Source organism: Scleropages formosus, chromosome 4 (assembly GCF_900964775.1).
Source record: "Scleropages formosus chromosome 4, fSclFor1.1, whole genome shotgun sequence".
Lineage (NCBI taxonomy): Eukaryota > Metazoa > Chordata > Actinopteri > Osteoglossiformes > Osteoglossidae > Scleropages > Scleropages formosus.
This window is the reverse complement of record NC_041809.1, coordinates 5889292-5914925: the sequence shown is the minus strand read 5'-3', so window position 1 is coordinate 5914925 and position 25634 is coordinate 5889292. Positions and strand designations below refer to the sequence as shown.

The window sequence follows — 25634 nt, the reverse complement described above, 5'->3', positions numbered from 1 at the left end:
CATTTTTTTTTTTTTTTGTTACGTCATGGTGAATAAACAGGCTGTACTACTGTAAGTTTGCTGTGAGACCCATTAAGGAATAATGGAATCTGTGATAATTATCTTGACGTGACCATTTCTAAATGTAATCTCAGGTTTTCTCTGGTGGGGTTTTTTTAATTAAAAAAAAAAAAAAAAAAAAAAGACATGATCAGCAGCCTTCGAACATGGCAACACATTAATACCCTGTGTACTTTAAAAATGAACACAGAGCTGTGTAATCTAAAAGCTTGTTTTTTGAATAGTTAAGGGTACTGTAATTTTCCTCTGAGCACTTTCGTTTGAGAGTAACTGAAGTTGTGTTGACAAACACTACATGGTGAAACTCTGGTGTTTCTCCACGTGTTCAGAAGATGATGCCTTGGTTATCCGTATCACTGTAAACCACCTCAGTTTCCGGGTTTTACACATTGACCATTTTTAATGTCTTACTGTAACATCAACATCTGATTTTACGCTGACTGCTGAGGGTTAACACTGAAATGTGGTATATTTTATAAAGAACGAAGTCATGGGTAGCATAGAACTGCTATGTCATATAGACATTCAAAAGCATCGTTAATCTGGTGTTTTGTAATTCACTACTGGTTTGACTTCTAACAGTTTTGTCACCTATACATGTGCACAGCCTACAAAGTTTTGTAATTTGCTTTCCAGGTGAACTCTGGAATGATTTTGTGATTTGCATTATTTGAATTTTTGAGAATATGAAGTTCTTTCAGCTGCAGGAACCACTTGGGTCCAAGAACTTGTCAACTACTGGAATTTTTTTTTTTTTTTTTTTTTTTTTTTTTAAAACAATGAGTATTTACAATGTTATGTCTTACTTCATGAATACAGACTGCAAAGTTGTGTTGAAAAACAGTGACATCTTCCTTCCTTCCTTCGGAGTATCCCACGTGATGTCCAGTGCACTCGTGTATTGAGTTTTATCAAACGGGGTCACTCGCGCTCATGCTGTGCGATCCAGTAAATAAGAAGCTATTATCTTAAGGCCCAAGAAATAGTTTGTTGATGCCTTTTCACCAAAGCTTCTGTTACCAGTTTGGGCAGAATTTACATGTCAGCAAGCAGTTTGTGGTGTACCATAAACGTCAAACTCCCTCACCCCTATTTTAATGATGTGTACATAGTCCTGTTTTTGGTTACTTTAAATTCCTTGGACATTTAATTTGTGTGTTTATTTTATAACAGGATGCGTTCATTCCTCATGCACATTACTTTGTGTCTGTTCTAGATTACCGTAGGTTTATGTGCCCTGGGGGTTGTTGTTAGCCGCCGTACCCAAGGAAACGGGAAGCTCTTAAGTACCCTTTACTAGAAGCAGAGGGCAACACATCCTTTTTTCACTCCTGTAAAATCGTTTCAGTAGTTTAAGTACCTCGTGTCTGTACTGTCTACACGAACCCTGCAAACGTAATGCTGTGGCCTGTATAATCAAACTCCAAATGTGAGTTTTCCATGCAGCAGTGGTTTAATTTATTGTACATGAATCTCAAAACACTATTGTTTTGGTTCTCTACCTTCTACAATCCAAATACAGTGTATTTATTAAGCATTTTCTTTATTTCTTTGACAAGTAACTGTTAGTCCTGACGTTATATTGGAAAATCAAAACCAAAAGAATTGTATTTCCCTCTGAAATTAATTCCTTGTACGATGCCGATTCCATGCTTTACATCAGTTAGACTTGCATGATCGTGACCTCAGATTAAATATTTTCATGTGCAAGGTGTAAAGTAATTCCTCAGTCACAAGAACACAAGTTCTTCAATGTCGGACTTACATGGTTGGCTTCTGAACGATATTGCATTACTTCTGTTTCCTGTTGTAGAAAAATATTCTGAGGACTCATCTTGTCTCTATTTTTCTACCCTGTGTAAAGCTTGAATAAAAAGGTTCAAAGATTTATTATGTTTCACTTGTGGGGATGGGGGGGGTGTTGATATGACTAACACCAAAGATCTTTTACAGAATTAGTTCAGACTTGTTACACATTTTTATTACTTTGACACGCTGCTGGATGTCTGGGAACAGCAGTGACATCGACACCGTAAAGCATTGTTGAACCACAGAGCACGCAAAGCTTGAGGTAATTCAGAATTTGTCCACAGATACTCTGTACCCGGTTCCTGCTTCAGGTGGGCCTGTGCATGTGGCGTCTGGAAGTGGGGCCTGAGCCTCCCGGCTGCGAAAAGAAAAGCGCTCAGTCAGGAGGAAAACTACGTACCCACGACGCCCTACCTTTGCCAGTATTATTAATAATGCACAAATACATAATGAAAAATATGTAAAAGCTCAGCTAAACAATTTTGATCCTAGTGAATAAGTTGGGGAGGCAGCATTAACCGTGTTGTGTACTTATGCCACTTTCAATTGTGCCTTTAGAGCTCCCCCTGGGGTAAGCGGTGAGAGGGCGTTCAGATGGCCACTGGTGAAGTGATTCTGGTTCCTTCAAATGAGCCAATCGGGCATCGCTGCTTAGGAGACCAAACAGTGAGACCCTGCCCCTTCCCAACAATGATCTGGCCAAGGTAGGACAAAGGTGGAGCTTCACTGGAGCATCATGCACAGGGTACAAAGTGTTAAGGCCAACAGACCTCACTGACGTTCGTACCCCTGCATCCCATGTCGTGGGGTGACGCTGGACTACCCAAGTCCTACCTGGGGCTCATCGAGTGGTGATGCACGTTGGATTGCTCCTCGTGCCACTGCGCCCCTGTTGCAGGAGGTGGGCTTCCACCTGGAAGCAGTAGGTGGTCCTTGGATTTTGGTCTTTGACCACTAGCTCAGTGACACAGCCCTCCACCTCGAGTGTTTCCTGAGAGTGCAAAAACCAACGTGTTTCAATACTTTACGTTATTTTGACCCAGAGCTGTTACCTTCCATGAACATGTTGAAACCAGAGTTTTTTTTCTGTTTGCGTGCTTTACATTTATTACTTGAGCTGACACTTTTTCTCCACTTTTCTCTGACACCCCAGCTAGTTATTATACATTATAAAATATATTAATATGTTTAAAATGCATACATGTGTAGTTCCCCCTTCGAAGGGCCAACAGTACAGCATTATTTGAGCCTGTGTCCTTTTCATTACTAGTGGATCCCCGACCTGCAACACACCTGCTGTCACAGCTAACGTATGGCACAGTTCCAGGGTAAAAACACACAATGGGCCATAATGAAGCAGGCATTTCAGATATTGCGATATGACGCGTGATTGCGAGCACCGGTGAGCCGTGCTCGTAAATGGAAAAGCGTCCCATCGGACGCATCTGCGGAGAGTCGGCCCAATGAGATGATTCGAGTCCCACCAGCTGGAGGTACTTGAGCAATCATCGCCTAACTGGTAGCAGCCTGTCTTAGTTTCTAATCGCCGTTTTCAAAAAGCTGCCTGGCTTGCTTAAAGGTGCTTTTGTTGCTGATGCTCCATATTAGAGGCATCATTTTTATTTTAATTTTTTTTGTTACTACTTTATACTGGAACTCATCATGGTGGCTAGGTACAGTTAATTCTGGGTTTCCTGTGCTTGGCTTCTGTGCGGCCTATTTCGAATACTTGTCAGATGTCCACATAATGTGTATATTTACATCTGCGCATCTACAAGGGATCTGCTGCATAGCAAAATTCTAGGTTGTCGGGGATTTTGACGTTCAAACCTTTTTCGAGTGCATCTCGACCGTTCTGGCTACTTGCCTGCAAGACCCCATCGTGGGTAATGAATATTCTGAAGGTCAGTTTCTGTAGCTTCCTCATAGAGATGAAGCTCCCTCGGCGTCTCCTGTAGGGCGACCGCGGAGGTCTGAGCCGGATCACGACACCCTGCTCGGTTGCCCTCAGCCTCATGGCGGGAGGGCTCACTGATGCTGTGGGACCGTTAAATGATGTCATTCTGCGCAAGAGCTTTGAACCAAAACCAGCTGATGTCTAGCTGTCAGAGCTAATCCAGCTGTGGCGTAATACTCGTACTCACTCTCCCAGTAGGGGTTGAACCTGGGGCTCAGCGCCCATCCAGACTGTGTTCCGTGGAGGGCTGCCTGTACCCTGGCGTAGTACCACTCCCTGGGGTCTGAAGTCTGCTGGGTCAGGTCACAGGAGGTCTGGCTGATTCCCTGGCACTGGGTCACGTCGGTCCACTGCTTGTCCCCGTAGCTAAGGCCAGTGCGTGGTATTCCGTTAACTACCTGACCAGCGTTTACCCACCAGCTCACATTCGCACATCTGGATGCTTTCATTTAGGTCACATTTCCGAAAAGTACAGCTGATGCCAGGACTTGAAAGGGCAACATCTAGGTTACACCTCTGTCCTTTAGCACCATGCCACCTTTAGGCCTTGGCTAGGCTGAGCTATCAAAAATGTTCTTCAGCATCCCCCTCCCCACTTTATTCACTTAAAGTTCAGCGAGGAACACCCACAGATGTGATCAGAAAATCAGTATCTGAAGGAGAGCCATGCTTCTCCATCACTAGGTGTTTATCACTCACACTTTGTACTGGACAAAGAACTTCTGGCCCTTGTTGGTGTAGGATTGGGGCTTCCAGTGCAGAACGTTGCTGTAGTCCAGCGAGCGGAACCTCACTTCCTGCGGAATCAGACCTCTCGAGGCATCTTTGCTGTGGGAAACTGGCCAAAGAGAAGCATTGTCGCCATTAACAGTTGAGCGAACGTGACCAAGACCGTCTCGCTCGGGGATGATATTCGATGCACGGAGGAGGAAGAAGAGAGGAGACTTACTTCTGGGGTACGCGTTGAGGATGGAGATGCAGAACAGCCAGAAGGTCAGTGGTCTCATGTCAACAGCAGCACCGTGTGGGCGCTTATACTGCCCAGCAGCACCTCCGCTGCACTCTTTATACATCTTAAAAGCAGAAGTAAAGGGTGAAGCTAGTCCAGTCTCGCTGGATAAGCCCAACCCGCTACAAGGACTCTGCACCGTTCGCACCCAGATTTTTACTCAATGAGCTCTGAAGGGTGAAATCATATGCAGTAAAATGCACCGCTCACCGCAATACCGTTTAACTAGAAACATCTGTATTCTTCGTCAGTCATTTTAACAGCTCACACTTCTTCGTAATTTGTTCCACGCCTTTTCTTCGACTTTGACGTGTACGCCGAACGATGAACAGACGTGCGGCGGGATGCGGAAGGGGGCAACTCTGATTTCTTCGCAGGGTCCGGGATCCAGGAAAGTCGGTCGGAGGGTAGTTGGTCGGCCGTGCCCGAAAATGGGGAAAAAGTCAAAGGTGTCATTTTTCCACCGCGCCCGGCAGCCCGCAGACGCGGAAGATGAGCTGACCTTTCGCGTGGTTCCTCGTTCTTTGTCTGCGCTCGCGCTTACTTCAGTTTTACGGTAAGCATTCAGAAGAGCTCAAGAACTGACGAGTTGTCCACGCGGTAATCCCAACGCGCTGCACCGCGGTATTCTCTGAGACGCGACTCATGGTTTGGTGCCAAAAATGGATAAATATCCGGCAATGGGCTAAAATGTCACTCTTGATTCACTGGCTCCTCCTGTCTGCAACAGTGAAGTCACACATTGAAATATTTGCGTTCCAGATGCGTTTGTGCGTCGAACAGCCGGCGCAAGTCGGAACGCAGCCTTCTGGGATTGGGGACGGTGACGTTCAGACCTGGGAAACGCGTCTCTTCTTGGAGCCCCAATGGGTTTAATGATGGTGTGGTGAGTAAAGGGTCACAAGGACCGCTGGCACAGACCCTGACAACCTTTTGACCCGGTTGCCGTGGCACTGTTTCAGAGAGGCTTACCGCTGTGCTGTGCCATTGTCCCCCTTCTGATTTACTGTTTTGCACTCAACGCTGGGGGGGGGACGTGCTGGTGCGGCCCAGCGACAGCCTACGGGGAAGAATGGCCTCCTGATTTATATTTCGGCAGCTCTCGATAACACTCAACCCCCACCTCGCGTCGGTATCGCAGAACGGTAATAACCGTTGACTTGTTCCGGGACTGGGGCCTATTAACACGGTGAGGTTTTAATTATTTATTCACGGGAAATAAAAGCAACAGAAAAAAAGGGGTTTGTTGACTGCCAAAATGAGTAGGGGGGGGGAACTAAATTTAAAAACACCAACTATCCAGAATATTTACATTTACTTCAGTAAACGCTGTTTTCTAAAGGGCTGTAAAACAGGGTAAACAACACCCAGGACTGGGACTAAGGAACTGCTTGAAGCAGAAACTCATTGTAATGAAATGGACTTCTACAAATTCCAGTCTACAAAACCGCAAGAACTGTGATTTTGAATGCATTAATGCCAAACTGAAAATAGTGCGAGGATATTCTGAGAAACATTTAAATACAAATTAACAAGCTGGAAGTCAGATCCCCCCCCGCCCCTTTACAGCTTTATCACTGAACTCTCAAAGACACCATGTTTGAAACCTCATGACCCAAGGAGAAAACTGTCGTGTGTGTGTGTGTGCTGGAAGTGGAACAGATGCTGCACTCTGAGCATTTATTTCTCAGACTTCAAAGCAATATTTTCCTCGGGGGGGGGGGGGGAACCTGATCCTTCCATTATAATGATCATTTCATTTTAATTTTCATTAAAAAAAAATCCAATATCTGAAAAATGAACGAGAGAAAGGCAAACAGTTGTAGCTTCCCAGTTTATTACCAGTGGAAAATTGTTTCTCAGTCTCATTGACGTCTCCAAAACTTCAAGAAGTATCAACACTCTCATAGGTCAAATAAACGTAAGCTCATAATAGAGGGTATAGTTATGCGTATTTGAACGGTTTCCGGAGCAACTGAGCTGTTGCATTAGAAGCAGCGGTTTGAACCCATAACCCTCCGGTCACAAGTCCAATAATACGTGAGCGGCAACTGTACAGTGACTCATTTGAATATGTAACACTTACGAAAAAGTACATGTGGTTAACAGGTTAACAAGCCGGTTATAGAAGTGTAAAACACTACAGGCTTATGAAGCACAAAGATATGCAGGATAATGCGATGACCGCTCCCACCCCTCACAGCGCAGTTGGTCAAACCCGTGCTTGACCCTCCTGCCAGGTTATGCGGAGTCCACATCCTCCTGCGGCGCTGCTTACAGCTCAGCAGCCAACATCGTGGGGACCCGACTCGTCTTTTACCGCGGTCCACGTCGGCCCCTTTCGCCTGGGAGGCGATAGAGACGCATCCGAAGCGCACAACCGGAACTCGGGCTTAGCTTCTATCCCAAGGCGGTCGGTCAGGTGTATAAACTCTGTTACAGTGCACTCATCTGAAATGTACTCCCAGCAATAATCCCTACGTGTGCAACATTTCTCTCCTTATGTCACTATTCTGTATTTCAGCTGTTTTTGTTCCCCATTTAATATGAAAGTGTTAACCTCTACTTATACTGGCTACTATTCACAGTGCTATTTACTCCCTGCTTTGCAGTACTGCATGTCGTGTATGCGTATGTCGCATTGCGCTCTGGGATCGGCGGAAATGGAATTTTGTTAATCTTGTACAATGACAGCAATGGTGAAGGAAATCTGAAGAGAGCGGGATCTCCTGCTGCATGCCAGGTCACTCCTCTAGGGGGTGCTGTTGCAGTGGCAGCCCAAGAACCAAACTCCTAATCTCTAAAACTCCCCACGTGGGACTTGAGGCACATGCAAAGCACAGACAGAGCTAAAGTTTCCCGAAAAAGACTGACTGCTTTTAGTCCCTGTACCCAAAAACAGTGTCCCCCGGGGCCATCTCCACCCCCAGCTGCTTAGGCCGGTCGTAGCCAGAAACGAAAGCCTGCGAGACGCTCCGATTCGCCTCCGAGGACTCGGCCTCAGAACCCGAACCGCCGGAGCCCGCGCTCGTGTCCTTGTCGATCCCCACTCCGATGGGGAAGCGGGAGCCGTCCTTTGGGGCGCCGTCCACGGGGGGACAGTCGCCGTCGGGCAGGAGGAAGGTCTCGCTTGATGGGGAGTCTGTAGATTGCACCACCACCACCGTGTTCGGCCTCTCGGGACTGAGGATGCTCGCCCCTCGAGGCGACGTGCTGAGAAGGGAGGCCTGGCGACAACGTGAGCAGACAAACTCCGAGTCAGTCTGGGCACAAAGGTGTCCGAATGGCACCCGAGGAGACGGATACGTACCATGGCCTTGGGAATGGAGGTGCTGGAATGTGTCAGTTTTCTGTAGATCGGGAAGCCGATCCCGCCGATTAGCAGAACGAGCGTAATTATGGCAGGAATGAGGTAGAGCATCATCAGAGCTGTGAAAACAAGGCCGACGATGAGAGGGAAAGAACTGCAGAAATTACTGGACAGGTGCAGTAGTGCAGCGAACAGTTTCCTTTTCACACCTTTGAGCAATGAATGTTAGCGAAAATCGGGCTCTCTCACAGTTTCTCTCTTTCCGGGGAAGGTTGACGACGATCTCTTTGGAAGTGCTGAGGTTCATGGTATTCATCTGCCCCCACAAGTGGACAACCTGCACCCCGTCCTTTATGAGAATCTCTTCCTCACAGATGCTTCTCAGGTCGCAGGTGAAGGTCTGGTGTGTCGACTGCGGAAGGAAGGAGGTTGACGTTCCAGTGCGCTCGCGATGCTCGATCTCTGAACACAAGGGGTGGAAAAGCCTGCTCCTACAAGGCACGTTTGAGAGAACCTCATGCTCAACTCTTAATTTTTGCATTTATTTTTTTTAAATGCAGTTTTACTTTCTGCTCCCAGAAAAATAAAGCTAGAAGTTTGTGTTTTTTTTTTTTGTTCTTATTATGCAATCGCTGACACTTTTTTTTCATAACTGTTTGGGCAGCTGGGTAGCGTAGTCATTAGAGCTTCGGACCCAAAGGTCGCAGGTTCGAATCTCGCTACTGGCTGTAGTACCCTCGCGCAAGATACTTACCCTGAAATTGCTTCAGTTAAAAACGACCTGCTGTATAAATGTGTATCAGCGGCTGTCTCGCAGCACCCAGGGGGTACGAGAGGACGGGGGTTCGATCCCCGCTCAGTCCGTGTGGCGTTTGCATGTTCTCCCCGGGTCTGTGCGGGGTTTCTTTGGGTGCTCTTGTTTTCTCCCACAGTCCAAAGACATGCTGTTCAGGCTCACCCATAGTGTGTAACAGAGTGTGTGTATTCCACTGATGTATGGATGAGTGACCCAGTCTAAGTAGTGTATCTAGCAGTGTAAGTCGCTGCGGTAAATAAGGTGTGTGGGTTGGTAACACTAGATAGTATCCAGTGTTTCTTTTGGACGATGAAGGCTCCATAGTAACCGGCTGCTCATTTCAGTAACTAGTCTACTTAAACTCAAAGTAACATGAATTAATGTCCCAGAAGTACTTTGAATAAAAGATCTGGGGAGAAAGCGGGAGCGCAGTCGAACACGCTGCGTGGGCACGGAGCAACACGGCTTCACACCTCGCGAGAGCTCCGTTTGCCTCACCTCGTTGCCGTACTTGATGTAGAAATGGAACTTCTTGTACTCTCCCTTGTTCTTGACATGCTTCAGAGTCTTTCTGTAGAACCTGAAGGGGTGCTGAAACGAGAGGACCATTTTGTCCTCCTCGAAGGACACGTTCACGGGCGGGAAGTCCACTGCACCTGGGACGAGAACAACGCGCACCGTCGGAGAGGGTCCTGCCACAAATCTCGTCTTCAAATCCCGTTTTTAACCGTGCTCATCTACCCTAGAGGAACGTGAAGTGTTACTCGTGTTCAGTGATGGCAACACACCCACCAGCTTTAACACCCTCGATACCCAGCTGTATTAGTGTCTAACACTGTGTTTTACCTTGGACAACATGAAAACTAAATAATAATTATATAACAATAATCTAAATACAGAGCTGCCTGAAAGTATATGAATCCAGTAGCGATGTCACTATTCTTGTATAATTTATCTAAATCTTGAAATAAACTTAAATAGTAATACTAATAACCAATGAATGACTATGATTTACAAACCTGATTCTACTTACCTACTCGGTTTAACCAGTGCAGCTTCATTTGTTTTTGCACCTGCGCTACTTCCGTGTTTCTATTACACATATTGCGTCCTCTAAAGCAACATATGGAACTGGTCATTACACACCTATCGTATCAGATAAAAATATAAATATATTTTTATATACAGTAGTGTATATAGATACGAGAAAGGATCCTTCTCCTCAAATAACCGTCTTGCGGTAAACTAAAGGACACAAGGGCTTTGCATACTTTCAAGCAGCACTGTACGTACTCTTGTCCACAGAGTCTAAGGTGCTTTCCGCCGAAAACTCACAAAGGTGCCCATCAAATAAGTTATAGTAGGTGAACTGAGTGGAGTCGGCCTCCGACGACACGTTGGATCCCACCGTGGCCGTCACCGTTGCGTAGTAGTGCTCCTCCACTTCCCTCGTCTCCACGGAGATGTCGCAGTAGTGCTGTGTTGTGTTGCTGCAGCTGCCGACTGTGTGTGGGCTGCTGCTGCACAAAACACAGGTTGCAGTGGTGACCAAATGAGCTTAGGGGTCATAATAAGTCCCCAATCACAGTCTGTGACTCCTCCCTTCCCAGCTCAGGCATCGTGATCATGCGGCCCGTGGAACTGCCTTAGGCCTCTGCATACAGTAAGATGGACAGACTTGTGTTATGCATATATAAAATAATTTACCTTACATATCTGTAGACATTGACGTTAAAGTAGGCGGGTAGGGCCGATGCGCTGTAGTTCCAGTAAAGAACATTTTCAAAATTCTTACATTTCACCGTCACGTTGACCGGGGGCAGAATTGCTGAGGAGATATTAAAAAAAAAAAAAAAAAAAAAAGTATTGATTTTCTTGTAAACAAAACAGACATTTAATGACATTTTCAAAGCTGAATAAAAGGAAATTACTTTAAAATATTTTCATCTGCTGCGTACGGCCAGTTAAAAAGGCTATAACTCAGAACGGCCACAAGGCGGCGCTAAAGTCTTACTTTTGCATTAACACGAATTCATCCATTGTGACTCTTCGTCTCCACACGTTAGGAACTTGCAATGATCATTTACCCATTTGCACAGCCGGGTCAATTTTACTGCATCGGTTCAGAGTAAGTACTTTGATCAGGGGTACTATAGTACGAGTTCGGATTCGAACCTAGTTCTTACGAGACCAAAGACAGCAGCTCAAACCAGTACACCTCCTCCTGATTATCATTATATCAGTTTTTTTTTGGCTTTTTTTTTTTTTTTTTTAATTCGATTACCTGTAGGGTTACAATCACTGTCTGTACAGTTGTATGGTTGAGGTGTTCGGTTGTTCGCCGAGCTTGGCATTTAGGTTGCAAACGTTTCATCACCAGTCTAGGTGACGTCATCATTGCACAAGTGGTTTATGTCACAAACCACACGACTTGCGCACTTGAGCTACGAAGACCACCAATATTCTCTATGATCTTCAGTTGTATTGTTATAAAATATTAATTGAATATACTGTAGTTTTAAAAACCATATGTTCTACTATACCTTAGCAAACAGTTACATTTAAGGATATTAAATACGATTTTTTATGATACGCATATGCATAAATCTCATTTATAGAGGCATCATCTCATGCATAAATCACAAAGCCTGACTGAAATATTGGAAGTTAATAAATATCTACCCGGGCAAAGAGGGGGAGGAGAAAGGAAAAAAAAAAAAAAAAAAAATCACTTCAAATTCAATATCCTGCAAACCAACGAAAGTGGGCAAATTCCGTCCACTCGTGTAACTTAATACTGCGGGAATAACTAGAGTCGCTTGCAACAAAGCGCACATTTTGGGTATGAAACGGCAGCTCTCGAGAGGCCATCTTATGCGCGTGGGCTGCTGTGTTTGATGCAGTTCCGCATTTTTCCGCCAGAGGGCAGCATTTCGCAGCGGAATCGCTGTACTTGTACGTGGCATTTTCTCCATTCGTTACATCGATCCGTTTAGCTGACGCTTTCCTCCGAAGCGACTTACAACCATTTAGCCATTTATACAGCTGGGCAGTCTTATTGGAGCAATTAAATAATTACCTTACTGAAGGGTACTACAGCTAGAAGTGGGATTTGAACCTCTGGTCTTTGGGTGTACAGGCAGCAGCTCTAACCACTATGCATTTCACTACCGAAAAAGTACATTTGTCGGTAACTCCAGTAACGACAAATGTACAGCAAAATGCAGACTCAATTCTTAGCCTATTAGTGCCACATGATGAACCCAGTCCATTTTCAGAAACGCTTCACTGGACACTGTAGCAGCCATCTATAATTTATGTCCAACAACATTTAAATTAAGCCACACACTGATATGCACATAAGCAGAAAAATAAATGCGTGAATAGAGGCTTTGATGACCAGTAGGTATTGAAAAAAAGTCGATCTCAAAAGCAGCAAATGGAAATCTGGGTGCTTAATGGACACTTGGGACACACACTGACTTCATTTGGCCTCACTCCTCTTTGAGCAATACAGTGTTAATCGATGTTAATCTGGAAGAAATGGATTAACGTCCAGCATTTTCTGTAATGGAGAGCAGACGGTGACTCGAGACAGGTCCTGTTTCACTCTTAAATTATGCTCTCATACATGACATTTTGCTAATGCCTTTTAAACCTGCAACTTTTGTAGCCCCAAAAGCAGCAGCCCTAACCAGAACATTAAACTTAGGCTGCAGGTCCAGGTGACGGAAAATGTTTTTGTAGCACTGTGTCCTTACATTTACACCGCAGTGCTTCATTTAAGCGATGTGTTTCGGCTAATAAGTGCTCTGATGTACTTCTCTCCTGACACTCTGCCAGTTCCTACAGAAGGGATGTGAACCAAAGCGTAGGCAAAAATGCACAGATTACACTGCATGCAAAAATGAGCTCCTTAACAGACAGGAGTTCACAGCGAGCTCCAGCCGAGCCCATGAGAAAAACATGGTATTACAGGGGACGACCTGATTTTTTTAAAGACGCAGTAAAGATTTGAACCCAAACGCCTGTTTAAATGTAGCTTACGAGTTATTCAGCGCAAGAAAGCAAGAAGCGAAACCACACAGTGCGGCGCAGGTCGGGCATCGGTGGCCTGATGTGACAACCGCAGCCACGGGACACCGTGCAACGTGCCGCGTTCGCATCAGCTGACCAAGGCGCCTCTGCTGAAACAGGAAATGCAGGTCCCATTTTCACTACTGCTAAAGGAACCGCAAGTACATGGTGCGGTGCCAGCCTATCTACGCTGGCCTGCGGCTGCAAGGTACCGATCTTCTTTGAACAGAGGAAGCGCCGGGGGGGGGGTAGGGGTGCCGTTGAGGAGACGTCGCAACCTGTCGCAAACACCAACTCCCCCAAGAAGGTGAGAGGTGTGGATTACGCGCTCCAGCACACCTAAACGCTTACAGCAAGGGAAAGCGGGTGCGGGTGGGGGGTGCGGTGCAGCGGGACATCAGGAAGCCAAGCGATGAAGGAGTGTGCGCCAAAAGTAGGCGCTCCTTAAGGGTGCTGCCGTTGTACCCTGGAGGGAATCAGTTAACCTGAAAAGCGCCGACACACGCGGGGACAAATAAACGGGAGACGCCAATTTGATCTCAAGTGTCTGTTAGGACAGACAGCACTGCTGAGTGTTGGAGCTTGGACACCACCGCTGCAACGCTGCTTCCACCTTTACAGTTATTGTGCAATTCGGAGAGGAAGTCCAGCTGACTTTGGCACGAAAAACAAAAAAAACACAGTCAAGTCAGCACAGAAAATTCACTTGACTTCGGAAAGAAGGGGAAATGCAAACAAGCCACGCTTTCGGAACATAATCTACTGCGGTAAATATGGACAAACACATACATAACCTTGACCACCTTAAACAAGTAGTACTGAGGGCAACATGGTAAAGGTCACGAATCCACCCAATTTGAGAAACCGCTTTACTGGACATTATGACACTAAGTCAGTAAAATTCACTTTCAAAAACCACTTTTTATTTAATGAGAGCCAAAAGGCTTAAAGAGTATTAAGTGCTTATTACTGTTTTACTAACATATTCTTTACATGCCACAGGGCCCTACTTAAAAGAACTACAATCACCTCTAAAAACAAATAGTGTTGAGAGTTTTGGAGTAAAAGCTGTGTTTTTTTCACCACCACTACTTCTACCTCTGTAAAAAAAAAAAAAAAAAAAATAAAAAATTAGTGTCAGGTTATTTACTTAAAACCTGTAGGTTGTCAATTCAAACCTCATTTCCTGCTGCTACTGTAGTTCCCTTAATCATGGCATTTACCCTTAATTGCTCAAGTAAACTATGAAGTGCGAGTTTCAGATGTCAGTTATTTTAGATAAAAAAATAAATAAATAAATAAAATATCGGCTGAGCAACACGCAGCATTAATGCACAGTTTTCCCCAGGACGCAAAACTGATAGCCACCCCATCAGCCCCCCCCCCAACACCAGTTCTTTCAGCCCAGAGACAACCTGTATGACAGACCATCCCATCCTTCCTAAACACTTACTTGAGCTACTTCACACACGTGCCATATTATTATTTCGTACTTTGCTGACAGTGCAACAAAGCCAAAGACTTCCATTTCGACACCTGGGTTATTTCACATTACGTGTTTCTACAGCAGTGGGTCTGAGACGTGAACCAGCAACCTTAAGGTCAAACCTGGGTACCGTATACTACAACTTATAGCACATAAATGCCGTCTTTATAAACTCCAGAATAACTCTGCACACGATGTGTGTGTGGGGGGGGGCAGCTGATCTACTCAACTGCTGAGGTCCTTGCACTCAAGCTTTTTCGTTTAAACCCTTTTCAGACATAGCAGACACAGTTCTAAGTACTTAAAATAATTGTAGGTGTCAGTGTACAAACCTCACATTTAGTCACTTTGGAGAAAAGCATCAGTTTGATTAAAAATGACAACACCCTCGATCTCTGCACTGCAAAAAAAAAACAAATCGGCTGAAGTTGGCAGTATCTCATCTGATCTCCGCTACGGCAATGTCAAGAATTCCCACCAGATTTGTAATGGAAATGAGAGCACAGGACACCACTTCCGCTGAAGTCCATGCTCTTTTAGGGGTTCACACCCAAACCCCTCCCTTTAGAGAACTACACATCAGATGGAAGGCAAGTTAACCCAGTGTTCATATAGGTCAGCCCTCCGCATTTCTTTTTGCTCTTTATTTTTTTTTTTCTTTTTTTACTCTTGTACCGGAGGTGTAAAATAAGTAGGTGGGGGAAAAAAATGTCATTGTTGTTCTCTTTATGCTTTAGCTCACAACATGTCCTCATGTGTAGGTATCTTCTAATCAAAGACCGTGATGTTCTACAGAAAGCGTTGCGCTGAAGATCTCTCCATCTGTGCCGCCAGCTCACACTTCACCGGAAGAGCAGCGACAAGCTCCAGTGACTTGTGAATTTACAGGAACAGGACCTTGATTCATTTTAAACGTCATTTTAAAAATTTTGTCACGTCCTCATCCAAGGAGGTGCAAAGGAAGCTGACTTCGCTGCAGATGTGTCAACCTGGAGCGGTTGCAAAATATTGCCTTGAGCTCGTATCGGGGTCCAGAGACCTTAGTCTGAAAATTAGGAAAGAAGTACGTGCGAAGAGTTTGTGAAACTTTGCAATTTCCAGGATTTAAACCCATTCTGCAGCCACAACGACCACACAGGGATTCCCAGGAAGGACATGCTGTTCCAGTTAATAGCCAACAAATGCTAAATTCTGTTTTTTGTTTAAAAAGTCAAACATGGTGCAGCCCATGCTTGCAGCAGCTGGGTTCTGTTCTAGAAAAGCCCTCCGTCCATACACAGAACTCAGCTAGGCATTAAAAAGATGTCAATCAGGGGCATTGAAGATCTCAATGAGGCCTTCTGTAGAAAGGGTGGAAGGGCGGGAACAACTGTTCAGCTGGACGGTTCAAAAAAAGCCCTGCAAATGGATGCAAAGCCAAACAAAGGCAAGACGGAAACCACGGGGGGAAAAGTCAGAAACACTGGGGGGGGGGGGGGGGGGGGTGCGCTCAAGCTCAACAGGCTTAAAGCTATCAACAACCATTAAGGGCACACAATCGTAGAGAATTTAAATGTCACTCGGTAAACTAAAACTGACCAAGGATTAAGCACAAGAATATTCTGAGGTCACAAGTCCACAGATGCTCATTTCAAAGGCAGTGGTGACTCAAAGCTTCCATTCAAGTCAGATGGCTCTTAACCGTAGTGGTTTCTCATCTCATGCCGAACAGACAGATGGCGTGAGAGATGTACACAAGCCTGAACACGTCTGTCAAATTTAGAAGATGCAAACCGAACCTTCAGCGCAGGGTGGAACCACAACCTTCGGGCAGGACGCGATGAGACGGGGATTCAGAGCTTTTCGCCACATTGTAGGCATCTTTGTGGTTTTAAAGTTTGCTTTCATTGGCTCCTTTTGACTACTGTTGCTTTGCATACTGAATAGGATCACATAGTTACATGCCAAACTGGTAACAATTATAACTGAACCTTGGTTACTCCTTTTGAAAATATTTGAGTTCGGATTTAACATACAAATATTTTCCAATTTATTTTCAATTGTACGTCCTTCACGGTTCAGTTTGCTCGAACATGGTTGTTGCGGACTGAGGCGACCTGCATTTCTGCATCTAACCATTAGTTGGCAGTAAAACGCACTTGAACACAATAGGAGTGTGAGGCTAATTCTGTCTTCCCAGCGTTTACAGCACCTGTATGGTTGCCTGAGTGTTGATCAGTTAACAAGAGGAAGAATGTTGCACGCTTACGGGATGTTAATTAAAATTTTAAAACGAAAAACCATAAAAGATACTTTCGTCGATTATAGCTATATCCAAGATTAAGATCCTAAACCGTAAGTGAACTGACGGACATATTTACTATTGAGCTTTTATTTATTGTGTAGATAACGAAGAAAACTGCAAGTGGCCAAAATCTGACGAACATTCCGAAAGCTTACAGGATGTGTGGTCCAGCAAATCGGGGTTGAATAGGACTTTCTGCAGATCATACTTTTATACTTTCAGGAATTTTTGAGGTTTACTTTTAATGCCGTTCGAAGCTGCATCCTACGTTTCCTGCAATAACTTCCAGACCATCACAACCCCAGAGAGGAAAGGAGATCACAATGGATGGATAGAAATATTCCAGAGTTTTATTAATTACAGTATTATAGCTTTATCTATGGTTTTCAAATAAGCTAACCAGCAAATAAGTGGAGGCATGTCTGTATTATGTAGCTTTTATGTATTATGAACACTTTCCATCCCAACCATGATTTTAAGCTGAGGAAGCAAGGTACTATATATTATTATGAGACGCACCACCTGCATATGTTATGCTCTGTATAAGCATAGTTGTAATACAGAGGCAACAAATCCCCCATGTTCAAGCAATGCTAATATCTCCCACCAGTATTTAACTTCTCTTGACTACCATTACATTGTGAAGGCCCCTGTTTCAAATCCCATTCCTGCTACAACAGTCTTTGGACACTTTTGACATGACATTTATGCCAAACTGATGAAGTAAGTATTACCCATATTGCCAAAATGGTTAACCTTTGGAAGTTAAATCGCTAAGAAATCACGTATTAAATAACGTGGGTTTTAAAGCTTCAGATTCAAGTAACGTGGTTTTTGTTGAACAAATGCACGAACGTAAATAGACAGCGGTGGGCATCAATTTTCTCTGCTTCTGTACAAGACCGAGCGTAAGCACAGCGATCTTGACTGAAATTATATTGTGGCTTTTGTGTCTGTGGCTATATGGTACTGCAACGCCCCTGAATGTGTGCCCAACAACTGCACCTGCAGCAGATTAAGGACGATGGGTATAAAAGCAGCAGCCTGGAAACACCCGATTGCGGAACCTCATTTTAGGAAGACGCAACTCGCTCCATGACCCGTCTCCCTTGTTTGCTCTTCGTGCTCTTCTCCCCGCTGCTCTACACTCCTCTCTCCTCCTCCTCTCCCCTCCTTGTCCCAGTGCCCTTGTCTTGGATGATCCTCGGCTCTTCGACCTACAGCTTTGCGCCACTGACCGCAGTTTTGCGTTACTCTCCGAACAACGTTTGCAGATTGCCTCACTCTTGCGTGTCCCCAATCACGCCTTCATCTTTCCCTGACCAGACGCAGCACTTGCGATTCAGTCCACTGAATTGGTCTTCCAGCATGACAGGTACTCCATTTAGTGTCACCATTTTTTGACATAGAAAAAACCGACTTATTTTTCCAAAGTGAAAACCTCACCATCTTACCATCTATACCAGCATCTCGGTATAGTTCACTTCCATGCTATCACCTATTTCTGAAGAATCCTGTTCTTAAACATCACTAATATAATCCAATTCAGCATCTGAAACATCACTGTCATCATTTTCTATTCAGCTGTAATGGGTTCTGAAGCTTCTGCAGCAGAAAACCTTTTGATCAAGGCAACAACAAAATGCCTGACAGGAAGTGTGTCACAATTAGTCACATGACCATATATAAAAGAGGAATTAACGTCATTAAATGCAAAAAAACAGGTACAAAATATCCGAAGGCTCACGGGTTAGTTACGAAGGTTTGACGTGGCAAAAACTGGAAGCGGGGTATGAAATCCATCCCACATTAGAACTATTTAACCTCAAAGGCTAAGTAGCCTAGTCTACAAACCTAACCGTGAAAGTCACCTTGGAGAGGAGCGTCAGCTAAAGGAATGATTAATAATAAAAACTAAATGACCTTTAACACACAAATCAGGAAAACACAAAAAAGCTGCAAACCACAGGGTTAAAGTATTAGCTGAACATGTATAACATGTAATTCTACTAAAAAGATCATTTCCGCTTTGAGGAAAATAAATCTTTGCAGAAGTGTGTGAAACTCTCATGCTAAAATGTGTCAATCGGTGAAAACCAGCTACGGAGAAGTGAGGTTTTTACAAAGGAAATGTACTATTGTGAAACATATGGACCCATGGACCCCTTCTGCAGACACAACTCATTATGTTGTCGGACAGAAATGCATTGAAAGCAACATGAAGAACAATGAGCTGCAAATCCCAACAAACCCAGGGTTGAAGTCAACTAGACCTTGCAGATTTTTGGCTTTTAACCTACAGGGAATTAGTGACTTCAGTCTAGGGCTGTAACTATTTTATAATACTAGTGTAATTTTATAATAAGTAATAAACCATTCAATTAAGGACTCTACAGATTGTCCCAACAATTATCCAAGTAATCACGTATAAAAATATAACAAAAGAATATACAGAAGATGAAAAAAATACGGCAAATTTCTTAAAGTGAACAGTTCCTTTGAATCAAGTAGCATATTTAAAAGAAACAAAAATATAATCTAAGGAGCAAAGTAAACCTGTTTAGCCATTAAAGGCCATATAATTACATTTTGAGTTTCAAAGAAAAAAAACTGAACTAAAAATGTACTTCAAATTACAACCAAAAACGATAAGAAAACTATATAAATAAAAAAATCATAAAATCAACATTGTTTTGCATATTTTATCATTTTAAGTACAAATGTTATCATTGTAAGTACTACATTTCAGAATAACGAAAACCTTGAGGGCACGTGGTTTCAACTAACAATATACTGTAAATATATTTTCTTGGAAGGCTTTTCGGGATCTGTAGAAGGCAAAACCGATGCCCAAGAAGTTAGAACATCGGCAGAGAACACAACCATGCACACATACAAGTTGCAAGGATGATTGGCAGATCAACGAAAGGTGTTTTACCACAGTCAACTAATGGAACACATGTTCCAGGCAGAAAACGGAAAATTCAAATTGAGAGTGTTAAATCGATCAAGTTACTCAACGAATTGTGTCAATCCTACTTTCGACCCAACTTTGGAAGCACATATCAAGCCAGAAAACCATACAAGCAATACTGCTGGAGTGTACTTAATGTGTTTTTTTTCCCCATATTTTCCCTATATCACTTTAATTTACTTTCACTTGTTACTTTTTATTACATTATTCACTACATGGTAATCATTTTCACCTTTTACTCCATTATATTTCCACTTGTATGCCTTTCTTCTCCTTGCGTTCTGTAAATTCTGGGACACCATGCTCCTCTGTGGACTGCCGGTTTTATGGCTTAGGCAGGTAAGGCGAGTGGAAGTCACCTAAAGGGGACAGGGGGGAAGCTACAGGTGTGGCGCAGTGTAGCTGACTGACTCTTATGGGTACGTCTAGGGAGATCCTAAAGACTCGTAATGAAGCTGCCTTTTAAGCTTATTTCTGCCTCAACGCTGAAATTCCTAAGAACCTAGAATGAATGTTTTTGGGCAGTTCTAACACGTCTCGAAAATCATTATTCACATAATCTTCTTACACAAAGTGTGATGAAACAGTGTAAAACCAAGCATGAGGGTTAAGTTCAAATCTTGACATTTGGAAGAAGCAGCCCTCATCAGATCTTTGTTTTGACACAACATGTGAAAACACCACAATGACCCTATTTTCTCCGAGCGCTGACGTCTCACACGCACCCAGTACGAGTACATCCTGTAATTCTGAACAAACACCTTTAACCAACATCTGTTTTTTAGTAGTACCCTACATCAAAAGATGTTGATATCTACGCAAATACCTCTCTTGTCCTCTGACCTGAACCTAGCAGAAGCCCAGGCAGAAGATCCCTGCAACTTGTTTCTCACTCTGATAGAGAGCCTCTTGATGTCTGCTCCCATTTTCATACTTAGTGCTAAAATATATGAGACATAACTAATATGACCAGGCTGACATCCTGTTGCTGAGTCTGTCGAGAATTTAGAAGTCCACAATGTATTGCTCAATAACGCGGGCATCATAATTACAAACCGTGCACAGACATACAAACACTTTCTAAAATACACAGGATCCTCTACTTTGAAGGGTCAGGTTTTGAATTTTCAGACACAAACCTTTTTTACCCAGTTTATTCACAATTATGCATTTGACAGACACTTTTTTTGGCAAAGCAACGGATAAACCAGAGCAAACGAAAGTGTATTTCGGCAACTATTTATTTTCGTTGCATTTTCTTCATGTACCTATTTTCTAACGTTTCTGAACAAACAAAGGACTTTTGTTTAGAAAAACACACCCAAACAACATAGGGGTGTGCGAGCAACTTGATTCCACTCACATCCACGTTGCTTACGGCTAATCTCCGGCGAGTGTCAGAGTCAGCAATCAATATCAAGATAATAAATTCTGCGCACAAAAACAGCGTGAAGTCATTATTGATGAAAAACATTTTCATTTTTTTTATTTGACATTTTTTAGTTTTTATCTTAATGTAGATAAGAGATATTAAAAGCCTTGCAAATAAGTCCTATTTATTTACATTTATTCATTTAGCTGACGATTTCCTCCAAAGAGACGTGTTATTATGATGCCCTACATTTAGATGTTAGGCTTCCTACAGCTATTCATGTCATATCCAGTGTTCATTAACATTTATTCACTTAGCTGACGTTTTTCTCCAAAGAGACTTACAAGGTTAAGGTTACAGTTATTGGAACACTTATTGTTATTGTTCACACACATGTTTATTATGGTAACCCTCCTATATGGATGTAGGAGTGTGAGATATGAGTGCACCGAGTACCTTCGGAACCAAAGTGGAGATGTGATACGTAAAACAGAGTAAAGTGAAGCATGGGGCATCTTAAACAAGGACCGAGAACGGAACAGGACAAGCAGACCAAAACATGGACTAAACAGGGCTGAGAGACAGAACCAGGACCGCGGTACAGTAGACAAGCACAAACAAGACAAACTTGTGACACTGTGACAAGAGCTTTGGAAAGCAGCAAGTAAACAGGGAACGACTGTTAGAGGATCACAAACAAAAGCAGTAAATAGCTTATCAAAGATCCATAACTCTGCAGGCTTCTTGTTTGCCTTTTAGAGCTTCATACCCAACTGTACTATTGGGAACAGCTGCACTGCTCTACCAGGTGATCTGGACCCAGACGTCTGGTGGTTACAAGTATCTCATTATTGCTTGTGGCTGACGCGACAATTTACTCATTTATACAGTTGAGTAATTTTAGTACAGCAATTTAGGGAAAGTACCTTGCTCAAGGATACTATAGCTAGACAGGGGATTCAAACCTGCAACTATGGGTCCAAAGGCAGCAGCTCTAACCACTGCACTACCAGCTGCTCAAATTAAAGCAATATCAGAAATACATAAACGGAATAGTATAGAAATAAACTGAAGGACAACCATATTATGTATCTTTATTGGCTTGTGACTTAGTGGCCAAAGTGAATTTAGACTTACAAACAAACTGGGTTATGAACACAATTTCTATACCAATTGCGTTTGTAAGATGAGGAGCCATATTAATATAATAGAACCTTGTTCAAAGCTCCGTCACTCGGGTGACAAGGGCACTCTATAATAAACTGAATTTAACTAAATATAGCCCAAAATGTAAACTGAAAATATAGTGAGAATATAGTTGAAAAGACATGCAAAGGCATCGCATACCAAAATACTGCAGTTTGTCATTGTAAAAACATAATTTCTAAATACATTTTTTGTGTAACTGAACACAGCAGCGGAAGACAACGCAGGGTAGGAACTAATTACAGTTCAACCTGCACAGACTGATCATGTTTATTTCAGTAAACGGCATTCAAATGAAGGAAATACTTGCACTTTCTGGAATTTGAAACTCTTGTATACAAAACAGCATATGTGGGAAAGGTAAAGTAGCCCATCCTTGTCCAACACAACACAGAGATAACCTCTCAGTTTAGTGTTAATCTAGGGGTGGGCTAACCCTAACCCTAACCCTTACTCTAACTTTAACACTAACCCCAACTCTTACCCTAACCCTCACTATACCCCAACACTAACCCTGACTCTTACTCTAATCCTAACCCTTACTTTTACCCTCACTCTACCCTAACCTTTAACACTAACCATAACCCTAATTCTTACACTAACCCTTAATTTTACCCTCACTCTAATCCTAACTCTTTAGTCTTAACCTAACCCTTAAAACTAACCCTGACTCTTACCCTAACCTTAACCGTATCAAAGCAGAACAAAGAAGAGCTGTTCCATTCCTAAAGCTACAATCAACCTGAGATCATGATTATCATAAGGTGACAAAATGTAAACCGGAATCCAAAAACTGTACAAAACCTTTTTCGTACTTCATGAAACTGACTGCAGAAATGAGAGAAGTGATGCAGGTGACCAGGTGAGTAGTGTACATTTACATTTTTACCTGTACCCGCACCTGTACCTACCTGTGTGTCATTAACAGAACGAGACACTGAACGTTTTCAACACGTCCCGTTTCATTCGCGGATCCTTCAGTCATTCAACCTGATTCATTTCAGGCCTCGGTGTTTCTTCACACATGTAGTGTGTGCTGGTGAAAGTGAGATTTTCAGGTGTACTGTGTGTGTGTGTGTGTGTTGGCGGCAGTGTGATTTCACGCATAGCGCGCGCGCGTGTGTGTCTGAGGTAACAGCGCGACCCGTCGTCGTACACTACCGTGTTTTTCTGTCGATCGTTCACACACGTATCGTATCGCACAAACATTATTACAAGCACCTGACGCGCAAACAACACACACACGCAGAGTGGTGGGCGCGAGGGCCACGACGAGCTCCAACATCGCCGACCGACCGCTCCTCAGCCTCGACGGCGCGCGCGAACCCGAAAGCAGGCAGGCCGCGAGAGGCGAGACGCGCGCGCGACGCCCGGCGGCGCAGTGCGAGGAGTTGCCGCACGAGATCGCACGGCGAGCGCGCGCCGCACACGGACAAAGCGCCAGGCACGGGCTGTCACGACGCCGCCGATCGCGCGAATAAACGATATTAACGAGCGAGGCCGCCGACTCACTTACCGAGAACGGACGCCGTGGAAACACCGAGCAGGAGGAGAAGAGCGAGGAGAGCCTCAGCCCTCGCGGCCATCGCGTTTTCCTCGCTTTCTTTCCTTCCGAAAACAAACACGTATAAACGGTTTTATGGAGGGATCGCTGTATAACAGACAGTCGTACAGTAACTGTACTATATAGGAGTATAACAACACGGGGAGAACAGCGGGCAGATCGCTGTGTTTCCTGTAAGACACCGGAGTTACCCGCACTGAAAAACCCCGTACAGACTGCGGTGGCGCGTGTGTGTGTGAGAGAGAGAGAGAGAGAGAGAGAGAGAGAGAGAGAGAGAGAGAGAGAGAGAGAGAGAGAGAGAGAGAGAGAGAGAGAGACCAGGAAGCGGGTGGATCGGGTACAAACACGAACGCACAGAATGGGACACACACGTGGTGGATGATTATTATTTTTTTTTTTTTATCGCTTCCTTGAAGGAAAAGTGTATTTGAGACACGATCAGAAAAAGAATGTCGTTAAGGACAGCGGGAATGTGTTCGGTTCCAATCTCAGTCACAACTTCTGGATGTGTGATTGAATTCATTACAAATTGGTTGAAAGCTCTTTGGCATGTGCCAGCTAGTAATGAAAAGAGGACACAAAACGTTAAAAACGCAGTACAATTGAATAGACCGAAGTTACACTCAGTCTATTAAAACACTCCCTTATTCACATATCATCATATGTATAGACCTATCATTTACATACTTATTCTTCATATATTTCTCAGCTAGGCCACCAAGACGTGTTTCTGACATCACGTGACATGTGTCAGGACAAGCCACTGTTACATCAGATGAAATGGAGTAAAAGTACAGGTGTCCAACATGAATTTTGTTGAAGCCCTTTTTCAACACGCCTTACAATGTTGGATTTACATTTTTTCACTTAGCTGATGCTTCTCTCCAAAGTGACTTACAACAGTGAGCTACTTGGAATTCCTGGAAAATTTTTACTGCAGCAATTTAGGGTAAGTACCTTGCTCAAGGGTACTATAGCTAGAGGTGGGATTCAAACATGCAACCTTTGGGCCCAAATGCAGCAGCTCTAACTACTACGCTACCAGCTGTCCACTTTATTAATTCTACATTCAATAATGTGTTTTTCTGCAGAGCGAGGAGGTCACTGAAACACCACCGAACCCTTGAAGCCCCACACCTGATGCCCTGTACTGGAGATCTGAGTCCTGTTCAACTGATCATTCTTTATTCTTTAACCATACTTAAAGTATAAGACACGTTGACGATAAACGCGCATCCCTTTTTGAAAATCAGTGCTTCTTGGATGATTCGGCTCATGCTGCCCAAAAAAGATAAATCCGCAAAGTCGGGAATGCCGAGAAATCTACATCCATAGCAGATCAGCTCTGCCCTCCCATGGCCCAATACCTGCCCCACATGAGCTGGGTGTGGCAGATCATGCTGGAAGTGGGCGTGGTCACATACCTGCGTTCCAAGTCGCTCCTGCCAGCGGTGATGTCAATCTCTTTGTTATCCAAGCAGAACTTGGCTGCCTGTACCAAATACATCCTTATTTATTTTTTGTTATGTAACTGTCTAAAGGAAGTATTTATTAACCCCAGCATCTCTGTCACTATCTATAGATGTATAATCTATGATCACTGCCTGGTTCATCTTATACCGACCTACAGGCAGAAACTGAAATCAGCTAAACCTGTAATAAGGACTGTTAAAAGATGGACTGGGGAAGCAGAGCAGGACTTACAAGCCTGCTTCGAGTGCACCGACTGG

The 25634-nt window shown here is 43.8% G+C and overlaps 2 protein-coding genes and 1 long non-coding RNA gene across 4 annotated transcripts; 1 reads left to right on the top strand and 2 right to left on the bottom strand.

The window, feature by feature from the left end:
- Positions 1-826: 826 nt before the first annotated feature.
- On the bottom strand, positions 827-6570 carry il22ra2 (interleukin 22 receptor, alpha 2). Its single transcript, XM_029251306.1, has 6 exons — positions 4776-6570; positions 4526-4664; positions 4014-4192; positions 3737-3906; positions 2704-2860; positions 827-2227 (listed from the first exon to the last, which is right to left on the bottom strand). The coding sequence occupies exons 1-5, from the start codon at positions 4897-4899 to the stop codon at positions 2711-2713; spliced, it is 762 nt and encodes a 253-aa protein (XP_029107139.1). The 5' UTR covers positions 4900-6570; the 3' UTR covers positions 827-2227; positions 2704-2710.
- Positions 6571-6655: 85 nt separating this feature from the next.
- On the bottom strand, positions 6656-24144 carry ifngr1l (interferon gamma receptor 1-like). 2 transcript variants are annotated; one of them, XM_018749476.2, is made up of 7 exons: positions 23857-24144; positions 10649-10769; positions 10277-10458; positions 9440-9597; positions 8395-8557; positions 8146-8264; positions 6656-8062 (listed from the first exon to the last, which is right to left on the bottom strand). In XM_018749476.2, the coding sequence occupies exons 1-7, from the start codon at positions 23924-23926 to the stop codon at positions 7715-7717; spliced, it is 1161 nt and encodes a 386-aa protein (XP_018604992.1). In that variant the 5' UTR covers positions 23927-24144; the 3' UTR covers positions 6656-7714. The 2 variants fall into 2 exon arrangements, with proteins under 2 accessions (XP_018604992.1, NP_001348133.1); NM_001361204.1 differs by having other exon boundaries at positions 6658-8062; positions 10277-10461; positions 23857-24091.
- Positions 22092-25466, top strand: LOC114910432 (uncharacterized). Its single transcript, XR_003797631.1, has 3 exons — positions 22092-23202; positions 24776-24853; positions 24996-25466. It is a non-coding gene; the product is annotated as an uncharacterized LOC114910432 (long non-coding RNA).
- The last annotated feature ends 168 nt before the right edge of the window (positions 25467-25634 follow it).

What these genes read in the sequence shown, in the direction of transcription:
- il22ra2 (XM_029251306.1), bottom strand. Translation starts at nt 4,899, where the DNA reads ATGTATAAAGAGTGCAGCGGAGGTGCTGCTGGGCAGTATAAGCGCCCA. An exon ending in CCTCAACGCGTACCCCAGAA is followed by an intron (nt 4,665 to 4,775) that starts GTAAGTCTCCTC and finishes CTCTTTGGCCAG; the next exon opens with TTTCCCACAGCAAAGATGCC. An exon ending in GTTCAACCCCTACTGGGAGA is followed by an intron (nt 3,907 to 4,013) that starts GTGAGTACGAGT and finishes ACGGTCCCACAG; the next exon opens with CATCAGTGAGCCCTCCCGCC.
- ifngr1l (NM_001361204.1), bottom strand. Translation starts at nt 23,926, where the DNA reads ATGGCCGCGAGGGCTGAGGCTCTCCTCGCTCTTCTCCTCCTGCTCGGT. An exon ending in CTTATTTGATGGGCACCTTT is followed by an intron (nt 9,598 to 10,276) that starts GTGAGTTTTCGG and finishes TTCTCGTCCCAG; the next exon opens with GTGCAGTGGACTTCCCGCCC. An exon ending in CCTCCATTCCCAAGGCCATG is followed by an intron (nt 8,063 to 8,145) that starts GTACGTATCCGT and finishes CGTTGTCGCCAG; the next exon opens with GCCTCCCTTCTCAGCACGTC.